At 39.8% G+C, this 15,362-nt stretch overlaps 1 protein-coding gene across 2 annotated transcripts in view; it reads left to right on the top strand.

The window, feature by feature from the left end:
* Positions 1 to 221: 221 nt before the first annotated feature.
* Positions 222 to 15,362, top strand: part of LOC139311586 (zinc finger protein 208-like) — a 43,988-nt gene continuing 28,847 nt past the window's right edge. The window contains exons 1-6 of one of the 2 annotated variants that reach the window (XM_070936051.1): positions 222 to 641; positions 933 to 1,047; positions 1,170 to 1,234; positions 1,450 to 1,579; positions 3,063 to 4,659; positions 4,738 to 5,781. In XM_070936051.1, the coding sequence (XP_070792152.1) occupies positions 222 to 641; positions 933 to 1,047; positions 1,170 to 1,234; positions 1,450 to 1,579; positions 3,063 to 4,659; positions 4,738 to 5,458 (3,048 nt within the window). In that variant the 3' untranslated portion in view covers positions 5,459 to 5,781. Of the gene's footprint in view, positions 642 to 932; positions 1,048 to 1,169; positions 1,235 to 1,449; positions 1,580 to 3,062; positions 5,782 to 15,362 lie in introns of those variants that run through there. The other variant, XM_070936050.1, reaches the window with a different exon arrangement.

The following is a 15,362-nucleotide window of genomic DNA, read 5'->3' as shown; positions in this document are numbered from 1 at the left end:
CCTTCTCATTTGAATTTATTTTCTTTTCCATCTCAGTTGCAGAAAGTAGAGTCATCACAACAGCCTTCCCAACAACAAAAAGTACACTTGGGAGAAGATTCTGGATAGCTTTTGTGATATAATCCTGCAGCTCCAGGAATCGTCGTATGAATTGAAAGGTGTTTGGAGATCCACATGATTCCTCACAACTATCTGGAATTTCCTTACCGGACAGAGAAAGAATGCAGAAAGAAGTGTTAGGAAGTGAGGGAACTGGAAAAGGCCCCTTAGCTGTTCAGCCTGGCAGCTGTGGGTTGATCTGGGCAAGAACTGGGCAGAAGATCCTGGAGAAGGAAACCATCATCCGTTCAGAGATTCAGACATGCAGCTTCAGAAACATCCAATACCAGGAGGAGGAAGGTCCCCGAGGACTTTGCAGCCAACTCCACAACTTTTATAATCAATGGCTGGGACTACAAAACCACACTAAAACCCACATGTTGGACCTGGTCGTTCTGGAGCAGCTCCTGGCCCTTTTGCCCCTGCCGATGAAGAATTGGGTGCAGGAGTGTGGAGCAGAGAGCAGCTCCCAAGCGGTGGCCCTGGCGGAAGGCTTCCTCCTGAGTCAGAGAGAGGAGCAGAAGGAGGAAGTTGAATTGCAGGTGAGAGACTTTCATCTTGGAAGTCCAAAAGGGAATAAAGAATGTGTTTGAATTCCTCACCCCTCCCTTCCATACTTCTCTGGTATTTATAATATTTTAAGATGTTCCACTAGTTCTTGCAGGACATTGTTCCATTATCCATTCTAGAGCATAGACTGGAGACAGCCGTTCCTTTCTTGCACATTCTAGGCTCATTGATGGATATTGGGGCATTGAAGTTGTTTTTTGAGAACAAGAATCCAGTTCATGTTATGTGATGCATTTTTCTTTTCTCCTGCCTCCTATTTCAAGTCTTTCACTCTGCAGACCAGAGAACCTATGAGAAAGAGGAATCCATCAAATCCCCCTCAGGAACTGTTTTCCAGAAGGGTCTATCATGAATCCGCAAGTGAGGACATCTCAGATGGTAATCAAAAGTCCACCCATTCCCAAAAGAGATTCCAGCTGTCTTACCTTCTGTATCTCTTCTGTAGAATGCCTCTTGCAATTTTATTAATTATCCATTTAAAATTTCTGTCTCCCTCACAGGGAAGAACAAAATGAATTTGACTCCTTTTTATGGTGGTGCTGAAATTCTGGTTGAAGCTCCAAAAGTAAGAGAGGGATAATACAACACACACACACACACACTTTCTTCTACAACCACTGGGTGGGTTGCGATAGGTGTGATTTCCATGGCCGATATCAGTTGATTTTCTCCAGATGCTGAAAGTCTTGTAGATGCATGGAGATAGACAGACAGACCCAGACAGAGAGTGGGATTGCTTCCTTTCACTGCTGATTTTTCTTCTGTTTCCTTCTCATTCAGGAAGGCCTCGTGTCCTTTAAGGAGGTGGCTGTGTATTTCTCCGAAGAGGAGTGGTCTCAGCTGGATGCTGACCAAAAAGCACTGTATCGGGAAGTCATGCTGGAAAATCATAGGAACGTGGCCTCTTTGGGTGAGAATATACAGGAATTTTTATCAAAATAAAGCCTACAAATTTTGAAAATAAAATAAAGAAGATAGTGTAATGTGATTAATGAATAAGAAAGAAGTATGATAAAATTAAAAGCAGAGAAAAGACAACCTAATAGTTATATTTCCCCCCTATTTCTAAGGTTACATCATTGTTTCCTCCTTTCTAATTTATCCTTTTTAACCTTTAAACATAAATTTGATCACAAGTTCTTTTTTTTCAGCCAAAAGTCCATCGGGGTTTCCAATAGCTAATAAATATAGAGACTATCCTTTCCCTGATCAGAGTCAATTTAGTCATCGTGGAGAATTGTATCATCATCTTCAACCATTCCACCATTCTAGTTAATGTAGAACCCTTCTAGTTTTTTGTTCTTAATATTCCCACTACGGTTGTCATACTCAGAATCAATCTCCTATGACTGCTGATTAATTTAAACATCAATTGTTCTGATTTCAATTGGATATTTATTTTAAATTCTCTGTATCAGTGAATGTCTTTGAATCCAAAGTTTTCTAGCTTTTTTACAAGGCCACCAAAGCATTACAAAACGATCCTTTATCTTGTCCACATTTCCAATAATAGTTTGAGGTACATTTATACATTTTTAATATTTTTCTGTTGATTTTCATATCCCTCTGTATATTTAGAGGTTTTAGCAATTACTTATTCATCTTTTCTACACAACTGAGATTCAAATTCTGCTTTATGTTGTTGAACAATAGAGAACTATAGTTGAGAACTCTATGGTTTTTCCATTCTTGATTTCATTTGGTATTTCCACAGCTCAAGTTCTAATGCCTCTGTACATGTTTTCCATTATTTACCCTTGCAGCTTTTTTTCTGCTGAAAGCCATTAGGATGTTTTGGGGCACAGCCTGAGTTTATATCTGCTTCATATTCTCAATGTGGCATTTGTAACATGCTTTTGAAAACTAGATTGACTAAATTTATTGAATCACAAATATCCATGACATCCAAACTACTGTCATGCCTTCCTACTTCTAAAATTCTCTATCTATCTATCTATCTATCTATCTATCTATCTATCTATCTATCTATCTATTTATTTATTTATTTATTTATTTATTTATTTATTTATTTATTTATTTATTTATTGGTTCTATTTATATGCCGCCCTTCTCTGGAGACTCAGGGCGGCTTACAATGAGTTAAGCAATAGCCTTCATACTTTTGTATATCTGAGCAACTCCCACTTCTTATACAAACCGCACAGCAGAATACAAAGTCCAATTTCAAATTGGGAAACCAAATCTTTCCATTTCCTTCGAAATTTGGAGAATTTGATATTTAATCCATGGTTTTCCTCTTGCCATACAAACGTAAATGTATCTTCCAAAACTCTGCATCTAAGATTGAAGCTGTTTGTTTTTCATTATATTCAATCTTCCTCTGCTTTGCTCTTTGTCCCTAACATTATTTGCATTTTTCTTTTCTTGTGAAGGTAATAATGGGGAGGAAGATGAAGATTCCAAAGAACTATTCAAAATGATCAGTCGTGGATACAATATGAAGAACCCTACAATTCTAATAGAAGTAGAAAGCCATGAGAGAAACCAGTCAAATAATTGCAATCAGGAAAGTTCATCTTCTGCATCAACGAAAGCCTCCGTGACCGAGCAAGGACAACTAAAAATGAAATATATTGTAAAATGTACAAAACTATTCATAAACAAATTAGATGTAAATCAGTACTATCAAACTCAAACCAATGGAGAAGATTATATAAGTAGAGACAATGGAAAAAATTACAAATGGACGCAGTCTCTTCCTCATAAAAATGGGTCCTGTACATCTCAAAAAAGAACCCACACGGGAGAAAAGCCGCATAAGTGCATGCAGTGTGGAAAGAGCTTTAGTAGGAACAGTTATCTTAAATGTCACAAGAGGATCCACACAGGAGAGAAACCCTATAAATGCATGGAATGTGAAAAGAGTTTCACTTATAGAACTTCTCTTACTAAGCATTCCCGGATCCATACAACAGAGAAGCCATATAAATGCATGGAGTGTGGAAAGAGCTTTAGTAGGAACAGTTATCTTAAATGTCACAAGAGGATTCACACCGGAGAGAAACCCTATAAATGCATGGAATGTGGAAAGAGTTTCAATTATAGAACTTCTCTTACTACGCATTCCCGGATCCATACAACAGAGAAGCCATATAAATGCATGGAGTGTGGAAAGAGCTTTATTAAGAACTGTTATCTTATTTATCATAGTAGGATCCATACAGGGGAGAAGCCGTATAAATGCATGGAGTGTGGAAAATGCTTTATTGACTCTTGTCGCCTTATTGGCCATAAAAAGAGCCACACAGGGGAGAAGTATATATGTGTTGAATGTGGAAAGAGCTTTTCTACAAAGACGAATCTTAAGACCCATGAAAGGATCCACACAGGGGAGAAGCCTTATAAATGCATGGAATGTGGAAAGAGTTTTTCTAGGAAGACGAATCTTAAGACCCATGAAAGAATCCACACAGGGGAGAAGCCTTATAAATGCATGGAATGTGGAAAGAGTTTTTCCACGAAGAGGTCTCTTAAAACCCATGAAACGATCCACACAGGGGAGAATCCTTATACATGCATGGAATGTGGAAAGAATTTTTCTACAAAGATGTATCTTAACACCCATGAAAAGATCCATACAGGGGAGAATCCTTATACATGCATGGAATGTGGAAAGAGTTTTTCTACGAAGACGAATCTTAAGACTCATGAAAGGATCCATACAGGAGAGAAGCCCTATAAATGCATGGAATGTGGAAAGAGTTTTTCTACAAAGAGATATCTTAAGATCCATGAAAGGATCCATACAGGAGAGAAGCCGTATAAATGCATGGAATGTGGAAAAAGCTTCTCTCAGGGCAGTGACCTTATTTTCCATAAAAAGATCCACACAGGGGAGAGGCCACATACATGCATGGAGTGTGGAAAGAGCTTTATTAAGAACTGTGAGCTTGTTTACCATAGTAGGATCCATACAGGGGAGAAGCCGTATAAGTGCATGGAATGTGGAAAGAGTTTTTCCACGAAGAGGTCTCTTAAAACCCATGAAATGATCCACATAGGGGAGAATCCTTATATATGCATGGAATGTGGAAAGAGTTTTTCTAGGAAGACGAATCTTAAGACCCATGAAAGAATCCACACAGGGGAGAAGCCTTATAAATGCATGGAATGTGGAAAGAGTTTTTCCACGAAGAGGTCTCTTAAAACCCATGAAACGATCCACACAGGGGAGAATCCTTATACATGCATGGAATGTGGAAAGAGTTTTTCTACAAAGATGTATCTTAACACCCATGAAAAGATCCACACAGGGGAGAATCCTTATACATGCATGGAATGTGGAAAGAGTTTTTCTGCGAAGACGAATCTTAAGACCCATGAAAGGATCCATACAGGAGAGAAGCCCTATAAATGCATGGAATGTGGAAAGAGTTTTTCTACAAAGAGATATCTTAAGATCCATGAAAGGATCCATACAGGAGAGAAGCCCTATAAATGCATGGAATGTGGAAAGAGCTTCTCTCAGGGCAGCGGCCTTATTTTCCATAAAAAGATCCACACAGGGGAGAGGCCACATACATGCATGGAGTGTGGAAAGAGCTTTATTAAGAACTGTGAGCTTGTTTACCATAGTAGGATCCATACAGGGGAGAAGCCGTATAAATGCATGGAGTGTGGAAAATCCTTTACTGGCTGTAGTAATCTTATTACTCATAAAAAGACCCACACAGGGGAGAAGTATAAATGTATGCAATGTGGAAAGAGGTTTTCTACAAAGATGTATCTTAATCACCATAAAAGGATCCACACGGGACAGGTGTTATAAATGTATGGTGTGTGGAAAAGTTTTTATTACGAGCAGTAATCTTAACTCACATAAACGGACCCACACAGTATAGAAGCATGTGGTGGTTTAATTATGAATAGTGGATTTTGTAATTACTGTCATTTGAAGGTCAGCAATGCCATTTCAGATAAATTTTCTTTCTTCATGTTTATTGCATTTTCAATTGGATCATAATAAAGAAAGCCTAAACCCCCAATAAAAAGTTAACTTTTGAGAGCAGGCACAATTCAAGGCATTATACGGGAAAGCTATAAATCAGGAAAGATTTATAGGAGTTATAGCTAAATATAAATTACCAAAGAACAAATGATGCTAAAAAATATACCTTATGAATAGAACAGTTTAAGTAGCAAATCTTTTGCAGTTAAGCTTGTATAGCTGTCGTTAGAAGCTATTGAATTGCAAGATGTTGAAACTGGAAACGTTTTGGGATATTGTGCTAATTTTACTTTATTTAATTATTTTAAATTTTATATTGTTTTGTCTGTGTTTTTAAATAGGCTGTACACCGCCCTGAGTCCTTCAGGAGAAGGGCGGTATAGAAATAAAATTATTATTTTTATTATTATTAAATTACAAGAATGTTCAAAAGGGAGACTTCTGGTGAGCAAAATAAGCAAAAGGAGGTGCATCTCCCTGATGCATCTCTTCAAGACAAAACTTTTTAAAATCTTTCTTCCTCTCTAGGAGAAATGAGAACGGGAACTTCTGGAGTGTGAGGATAACAAAAAAAATACACTATAAAGTCTTTCAGTCCACTGTGAAAAATCAAGACCTAATGAAGCAGTATGAATGCAGAAGAAGGGACCTTTCTGTCTCTCATGTTGTGAGAAAATAAACACATAGATTCTAATTCGAATGTGAAGAAAGTTTTAGGATAAAGAATTCCTCACAAAAAGCCAGAATGACGAGAAGCCCCTGAAAAGCATGTGCAAAACTTTCCAAGCATTAGGACCATATTTTGCCTTTCTGTGATTAGGGCTAAGAAAAATTCTACATTTAATGTAAATTTATATCAATGGTTCTGTACACAACAGTTGCAGTCCCTCCTTCACCGAAGGTTTTTGTAGAGATGGGGAAAGCTGGATGAATCTCAAGAAAAGAATGAGACCTTCCAGTGTGAAGATCAAAGGTGGTGGGCTTCATGCAGCCAGCCAGGGTGCAAAATTCCTCACAGCAGCTCCAGTAATAGAGGATTATGATTGAGGAGGAGGAGAGAAGTAACCCCTTGACAAACACCTGTAGTGTTGCACGTTGAAAATACCTAACTATATGTACATATTTAAAGTCATGTAAGGGTAAAACCATCTATACATCAATTGTTCCACCCACTAACTCCTCCTTACCATTTGACTCCTCCTACTGTGCATATATTCTGATGTCCTGGACAGTTGCCTTGCCTTGCCTGATGATCTCCTGCAATAGAAACAAAGAAATAAATACTGTTTATGTTCTCATGTCTTGCATTCTGATTATTGGGCCTATATAAAAGAAATAAAAGAAACATGTAGAGATTCTCGTACATCCAGATCATGTTTGTTCCAAGGGTACTTTCCCAAAAGGCAACTGGATTTCCTTTGTGTTTTCTTGAAAACATTTCGCTTCTCATCCAAGAAACATCTGAGGATGCTTCTTCAAAACTGAAGATGCTCCTTGGCTAAGAAGTGAAACATCATCTAGAAAATAGAAAGTCCAGTTTCCTTTTGAAAAAGTACCTTTGGCAATCCTTGGCAAATCTAGAGGAGCACAAGGGGTTTTCATATGTAAACATAGAGAAAGGAGATAGAGATAGAAATAGATAGGTCAAGTAAGATAGAAATAGTTACTAACCTGTGGGTAATAGATTAAAATTAGCAAGGGGCGGTTAGCATTAAAATTACAACTAGGTGTTTAAGTGTGTCTAATAAAGGTTTTTATGCAAAAACAAATGCTGTCTTTGCATCTATTTACCCTAATCAGAAAAGCCCTAACAATTGTTTTTTGGCAAAAAGAATTAGGAAGGATTTGGGTGAGGGAGAAACATCTGCATTTCAGAGGCTCCTCCTGGGCTGAAGCTATTTCTTCAAACAGTACCCATGGATGATTCTATGTCAAGATGGAGAAAAGGCACCAATTCCAGTTTTCTGTCAGTTATTGTGCAATTTTTCTTTAGAGAAATGGAAATCGGAGTAGCAGTCATCCAAAGTTAGACACCAATTGTACTTTTCTTTTTATTCATGATCTGGAGATATCCTATCCTTGTCTTAAATTCTAGAAAGGTGTTAAGTTTCCTATTCGTATCTCCTATTGGTTCTTTGTATTAAACCCCTAAATAAAACATTTTTCCTCTTCTTTTTGCCCCCTCATGGTATTTTAATTTTATATTCTCTTTTCCATAATCTGTTTCCATCATTTTGCGGTTCCCCCCTTTTTCCAGTCACAGATGAGATGTCATCCCCAGCCCCCAGCCCTGCTTCACTTATCCTCCAAGTAGCCTCATTGTGAGGTAAAATTTCTGGAACTTCCACAAGTTTCAGCTTTTCCCCATTATGGAATTGGTTTTCTTTTTCATCAGAATCATTTATTTTGTCATAAGCAGCTACTCTGTGAGTCTTTCTGATTATTTTTAGGCACCCAGAGCCAAGAATTTGTATATACAGAACTAGAGAACAAACACACGATAGAAATCTCCATTTTCTTGATTGTATAAGGTGACCAATGTTTTTTATTTATTTATTTATTTATATGCCGCCCTTCTCCGGAGACTCAGGGCAGCTTACAATGCGTTAAGCAATAGCCTTCATACTTTTGTATATTTTATACAAAGTCAGCTTATTGCCCCCACAAACTGGGTCTTCATTTTACCTACCTTAGAAAGGATGGAAGGCTGAGTCAACCTTTTTTACAATGAGGACACAGATAAATTGAAGAAAGGTTTTATTCATTGCAACAATGAGTCTAATGCGTGCGTGTGTGCTGTGTCATGTTATGGTAAATAAAGCCTCTTGCGCACAGCGCACTCTTGCACGCAGCACACTCAAAACAACTCTGTGCGATGTGCATGTGTCTCATAATCGCGTCTTGCCACAATGTATGAGCCTTGACAAATCGTCATGTCAAATACAAATATGTCACATCACACGCATCGGACTGGCATCGATCAAATATGGAGATTTACAGATTAGTCTTCAAATATCGAAAAGGAGGACATGTAGGAGGACGCTTTTCGAGAGAGTATAGTACTTACAAAAGAAGGACTGGACTCACTAGAGGACGACTGGTCACTTTATGATTGTGTCTTCCCTGCCTGTGTCTCTTCAGCCCCATCTTACTCACCTTCAGGTTGGAGTTTGCAACAAGCGCAAGATACAATTGTGCTTCACAGAGAAAGTCCACATCTTCTGACCGTTCTGTTTCTGACAGGATTTGGCTCTGTTTGAGGCCACCCTCCAATCTCTCTGAATACTTCAGTGCAACTGTTATTGAGGGAAGCAAGTTCAAATCCTCCAGAGAGATTTTCTCCATCTCCACAGACGATTCCTGGACAGGAAGGAGAGGAAGATGGAGAGACTGCCGCCTCTAGAGATGCTGCCTTTCTCGGGCAGGAACCTTTTCTTCTTACTCCCATGCCAATCATCCAGTGGTGGGATTCAGCCAGTTTGCACCACTTCGGGAGGACCGGTTGTTAACTTTCTGAGCAGTTTGGTGAACTGGTTATTGGAAGAAATCATTAGAGCAGAGAACTGGTTGTTAAATTACTTGAATCCCACCACTGCAATCATCCCTTCTCCTCCACTTGGAAAGCTAGAAAAATGTGGAATGAACAACATCACCACCAGATGGATTTGAAGCTGGCTGACAAACCGTACTCGAAGAGTAGGTAGTCCTTAATGGTACTACATCCACATGGAGAGAAGTAAGTAGTGGGGTACCACCACATTCTGACTTAGGCCCAGTACTCTTTTTTTTTTTTAAATTTTTTATTGAAAATTATTAAAAAATACAGAAAAAAATATAATAATATGGATAGAATTGCAGAGAGTAATATAATACATATAGAGTTTTAAAGTATCAATTTTCGCCTGGAGAAAGTACAAACTTCCATTAAGCTAACTCATCAAACGAAAGGAAGGTTTAGCCAGAAAAAAAATTCTCAATCGTCATGCAGTACTCCTGGAAGTATTTACCCACGTTCACATTAAGGTTAATATTTTCGTTCTTCTTAAGATTTCTTTTTTTCTAAATGCTCGACCATTAAAGAAGACAACTACCAAAAACTACTTAGTCAAACTAAAGAAATGTTGGAAGGATGGAAAAGTTTACAGCTATCATTATTAGGTAGAATTGCAGTAGTTAAGACGTATATCCTGCCTAAATGGATTTTTCTCTTTCAGACAGCCCCAGTTTTAGTAGATACAAATTTTTTTCATTCTTTAGATCAGTGTATACATAGATTTGTATGGCAGAATAAAAAACCAAGGATTAAATTGAAAATGCTTCAAGAATCCCCTTCCAGGGGAGGATTTGGCCTACCTAAATGGGAGCTTTATCATCAGGCAGCTGTCTTAACTTGGATCAGAGACTGGATTGCCTTGAGGAGGAGGAGAATCCTTAGCTTGGAAGGCCACAATTTGCAACAGGGGTGGCACTATTATCTGAGTCAGGAAAGGCCCAAAAAACATAAATATTTTATGGACCACTTTATTCGAAAGGTTTTGATGACCATATGGGATCGAATAAGAAATAAATTTTACCTGATGACTCCGATTTGGCTTTCCCCTTTAGAGGCAATGACACACCCGACTCTTTACAACAGAAATAAACCACTAATCTACCAAGCTCTGTTGGATCCTTCAGGCAAAGTAAAATCTCGAAATATGCTGGGGGAATTAGGCTATGAGCTAGATTGGTGGTCATACAATCAGATCCAATCTAGGACAGCTCAGGATAAAAATAAAGGAGGAATTTATAATTCTCTACAGGAACTTGATAAGATCTTGTTGGGGAAGGATGAGAAGGTATTATCCAAACTCTATCAATTCCTCTTAATGGACTGGATTGGAGAGGAGGTCATCAAAGACTCAATGATTGCCTGGGGGAGAAATTTGGGATACTCGATTGAACTTGAAAAATGGGAAGAAATCTGGGGGACAACCTTAAAATTAACAATGTCAGTTTCCTATAAGGAAAATATATACAAAATGCTATATAGATGGCACCTGCCCCCGGCTAGATTATCGAAGATGTTCCCGGGGACCTCTCCGGTTTGCTGGAAATGCAACGCCGCTATGGGAACTTACTTTCATAGTTGGTGGACCTGTCCCCGAGCAAAAGAATATTGGGTTAGAATTCAAAAATGGATTTTAGAAATTATAGGATGTAGAATAGATTTGAACCCGGAAACGTTTTTACTAGGCATGAAACCAGAGAATTTAAACAAATCTAATTGGTATCTCGCTCTCCACATCATCATTGCAGCCAGGATCTCGTTCGCGCAAGAATGGAAATCTAAAAATATCCCATCGGAGGCTATGTTAATTGCAAAGATCATGGACTGTGCAGAAGCAGACAAGCTTACTGGACTTTTGCGAGATAGACAAGAATCGGGGTTATATAGGAGCTGGGACAGATGGTATGCTTGGCTGCAAAAAAAGAAATCTTAAGAAGGCCCAGTACTCTTCAATATCTTCATAAATGATTTAGATGAGGGAATAGAAGGGGAACTCATCAAATTTGCAGATGACACTAAACTGTCCAGGAACCATCTCCAGAGATGGTTCCTGGACAGGAAGGAGAGGAAGATGGAGACATTGCTGCCTCTGGAGATGCCACCTTTCTCGGGCAGGAACCTTTCCTCCTACTCCCATGCCAATCATCCCTTCCCCTCCACTTGGAAATTGGAATCTAACTAATCGAAGAGAGAAGCAACCTGGAAGTAAGGAGAAACTTCCTACCAGTGAGCACAATTAACCAGTGGATCAGCTTGCTTGCAATAATTGTGGGCGCTCCATCATTGGAGGTTTTTAAGAAGAGTCGAGATAGTCACTCATCTGAAATGGTATAGGGTCTCCTCCTTGAGCAGGGGGCTGGACTAGAAGACCTCCAAGGTCCCTTCCAGCTCATCCTATTCTATTCCTATTCCTATTCCTATTCCTATTCCTATTCCTATTCCTATTCCTATTCCTATTCCTATTCCTATTCCTATTCCTATTCCTATTCCTCAGAAAGCTCAAAGTGCCCAAGGAGCTGCTGATCCAGTTCTACAGAGGAATTATTGAGTCTGTCATCTGCATCTCTATAACTGTCTGGTTTGGTTCTGCAACCCAACAAGACTGACACAGACTTCAGAGGATAATTAGAACAATTGCTACCAACCTGCCTTCCATTGAGGACCTGTATACTACATGAGTCAAAAAGAGGGCTGTGAAAATATTTACAGACCCCTCACATCCTGGACATAAACTGTTTCAATTCTTACCTTCAAAACGACAATATAGAGCACTGCACACCAGAACAACTAGACACAAGGACAGTTTTTTCCCGAACGCCATCATTCCGCTAAACAAATAATTCCCTCAACACTGTCAAATTATTTACTAAGTCTGCACTACTATTAATCTTTTCATCATTCCCACAACCCATCTCCTCCCATTTATGACTGTATGACTGTACCTTTGTTGCTTGTATCCTTACGATTTATATTGATATTGTTTCCTGATTGCTTATTTGAACCCTATGACTATCAGTAAGTGTTGTACCTTATGATCAGTGGTGGGATTCAAATAATTTAACAACCGGTTCTCTGCCCTAATGATTTCTTCCCACAACCAATTCACCAAACTGCTCCGAAAGTTAACAACCGGTTCTCCCGAAGTGGTGCGAACTGGCTGAATCCCACCACTGCTTATGATTCTTGATGAACGTATCTTTTCTTTTATGTGCACCAAAGGCAAATTCCTTGTGTCACACTTGGCCAATAAAGAATTCTATTCTATTCTATTCTATTCTATTCTATTCTATTCTATTCTATTCTATTCTATTCTATTCTATTCTATTCTATTCCCATTCCCATTCCTCCAAATAAGCCCCTTTTCCCCGCCCTTTCAGGGATTCCTGGCAACTTGAGCAGAATCCACCAGGGGGCGCTCTCGGACTCATGTGGGAACTGAGCATGCGCCGACCTTTTTGCCTGGAGTTCCTCGGGTGAGGCGCGTCCCCGTTTCTGCCTCCTCCGTCCGCTGTGAGTGGGAGGCGCAGAGGCGGGAGATCCCAGAGAACCGTGAGTGGCGGCTCTGCCCGTGCAAAGAGGTCCCGCGCTGGAGGGATGAGTTGAGAATGCCACGTTTTCCTCCGGAGTCCCATGTTCCACTGCCGCCCTTTCCCATGCAGGTTCCATGGAGTTGGGGGGGGAGCAAAGGAGAGAAATGGGGGTCGCCAGAAGGGGAGGGGGCGTTTCTCCCCATTTATTGGGGAAGTGGAGGCAGCCTCGAAGCCCCCCTGTTGCCTCTGGGTGCAAGGACGGATGTGCGAGGACTGGGACTGGGGTGATGCTTCCCAGCCTTTCCTTTCCCCACGACCCGCAAAGGAAAAGATGGGAGACCTTGCAGGGGCGACGGAACTGCAAAAGTGGGGCTGAGCCGCAGCATTCGCACCGTGTGCCCGATGAGGCCGCTTGTTTCTCCATCTTCTTTAAAATCTGGGAGTTAAAATCCACACGTTTTAATTTGTCCATCATTAGGAAGATCATGTTGGAATGAATAAACTAGGAAATAGAAATCCAAAACATATTTTAAATGTCCAGTATTTTGAGCCTGATAGAGGTTGATGAAGAGGAATGTGCCCGAAAATGCCCCAGCTGCACAAAAGTCAAATTAACTAATAAGATTCTCTACTTTCTTCCCTGACATTAGTGCTTTTATAAGATTTTCTTCTGGTTATTTTTTCTTTGCAGATGGATTCTCGCTAGTTAACTTAATCACCCTTTTTTTCTAGTGCTTTCTTTGGTTTTCCATTTTGCATATATAAGCTGCAAATCGTTTGTGCTTTTTCTGGAGACGAAGAATAAAGTAAGGTCAAATCCTCCAGGCTTAAAAGGATGGGTGAAAAACCATTTTAAGGTGTGTTCTTTCAATCCCTGTGTTTCATGTGAACTTTGTTGGTTAACCACTTTGGGCTCAGGGCAAATTGTGTGAACCAGCCTTCGTTTACAAAGCCAACTATGTTCCCCAAGAGCAAACCCTGAAAAACAGAAAGTGGGCAATTTCATTTGATGTGAATTCAATCTTCACGGCATCCTTAGAATGCTGTTCCTTCCCTGGATAATTTCACTTAGTATTATTCAATATTAGGGGGTCTTCTTCCTTTTCCTCCCTGAGACCCCTGACAAAAGCTAAACTTTTCTTTCTTGGGATAAGCCACTTTTGGAACTTCCTCCTTATCTCTTCTCCATGGCTCCAGTTACTTACAAACAAACCAACTTTAAGACAAGAATGAGGAACATCTTTAATGAACGTCTTAATACCTAAACACCTCAGTATGAAGGACAAGAAAAACATGTAAAAATTCTGTATTCCATTCCGGTTTCTTAAGCTCTTTGAGTTTCAGCATCTTGTATGAACCCTAAATGTAAGAATAGGATAGATAGAATAGAATTCTTTATTGGCCAAGTGTGATTGGACACACAAGGAATTTGTCTTGCTGCATATGCTCTCAGTGTACATAAAAGAGAAGATACATTAATTAATCATAAGGTACAACACATAATGATAGTCATAGGGTACAAATAAGCAATTAAATCATATTAGGAAACAATCAATATAAATTGTAAGGATACCAGCAACAAGGTTACAGTCATACAGTCATAAGTGGGTGGAGATGAGTGATAGGAACAATGAGAAGATTAATAGTAGTGCAGAATTAGTAAATAGTTTGACAGTGTTGAGGGAATTATTTGGTAAATAATAAGGTAAATACAGATCTTAAATTTGAAAAAAAAGCTAGCCTCCCCTTGGGGAGGGGAGGGGGAAAAATAATCCAAAAATGAAACATTTGTTTTATATTCCAAGTTCTGGATGAAAAGTACAACCATATTTTGCACCACACTTCATGTACAGACAGACTTCAGAATCTTCGTTTGTGCAATGCCATCGCAATCCTTTACCAGCTTAGGGAAAAACTCTCTTCTATGAGGATGAATGTTGTTCAGGTGCTAAAGCCATGATCTCATTCTTTGAATTTATTTCCTTTTCCATCTCAGATGCAGAAACTAGAGTCATCTTGACCAACTTCCCAACAAAAAAAGTTAACTCTTCGGCGAACAGGCCTGGATAGCCTTTGTGGTCAGTCCTGCAGCTCCAGGAATCATCCTATGAATTGAAAGCTGTTTGGAGATCAACAAGATTTCTCAGACCTATTTGGATTGTCCTTACAGGACAGAGAAAGGATGCAGAAAGAAGTGTTAGCAAGTGAGGGAACTGGAAAAGGCCTCTCAGCTGTTCAGCCTGTTAGCTGTGAGGAGACCTGGGCAAGAACTGGGCAGAAGATCCTGGAGAAGGAAACCATCATCCGTTCAGAGATTCAGACATGCAGCTTCAGAAACATCCAATACCAGGAGGCAGAAGGTCCCCGAGGACTTTGCAGCCAACTCCACAACTTTTATAGTCAATGGCTGAGATTAGAAAACCACACTAAAACTCAAATGTTGGACCTGGTGGTTCTGGAGCAGCTCCAGGCCTTTCTGCCCCTGCCGATGAAGAGCTGGGTGTGGGAGTGTGGAGCAGAGAGCAGCTCCCAAGCGGTGGCCCTGGCGGAAGGCTTCCTCCTGAGTCAGACAGAGGAGCAGAAGGAACAAGTCGAATTGCAGGTGAGAGACCTTCATCTTGGAAGTCCAGAAGGGAATAAAGAA

This window comes from Pituophis catenifer, unplaced genomic scaffold (assembly GCF_029215685.1).
Source record: "Pituophis catenifer annectens isolate HBS135680 unplaced genomic scaffold, rPitCat1.0.hap2 SCAF_2, whole genome shotgun sequence".
NCBI classification, from domain to species: domain Eukaryota; kingdom Metazoa; phylum Chordata; class Lepidosauria; order Squamata; family Colubridae; genus Pituophis; species Pituophis catenifer.
The sequence above is the reverse complement of the archived record's forward strand: the minus strand, read 5'-3'. Positions and strand labels throughout refer to the sequence as shown.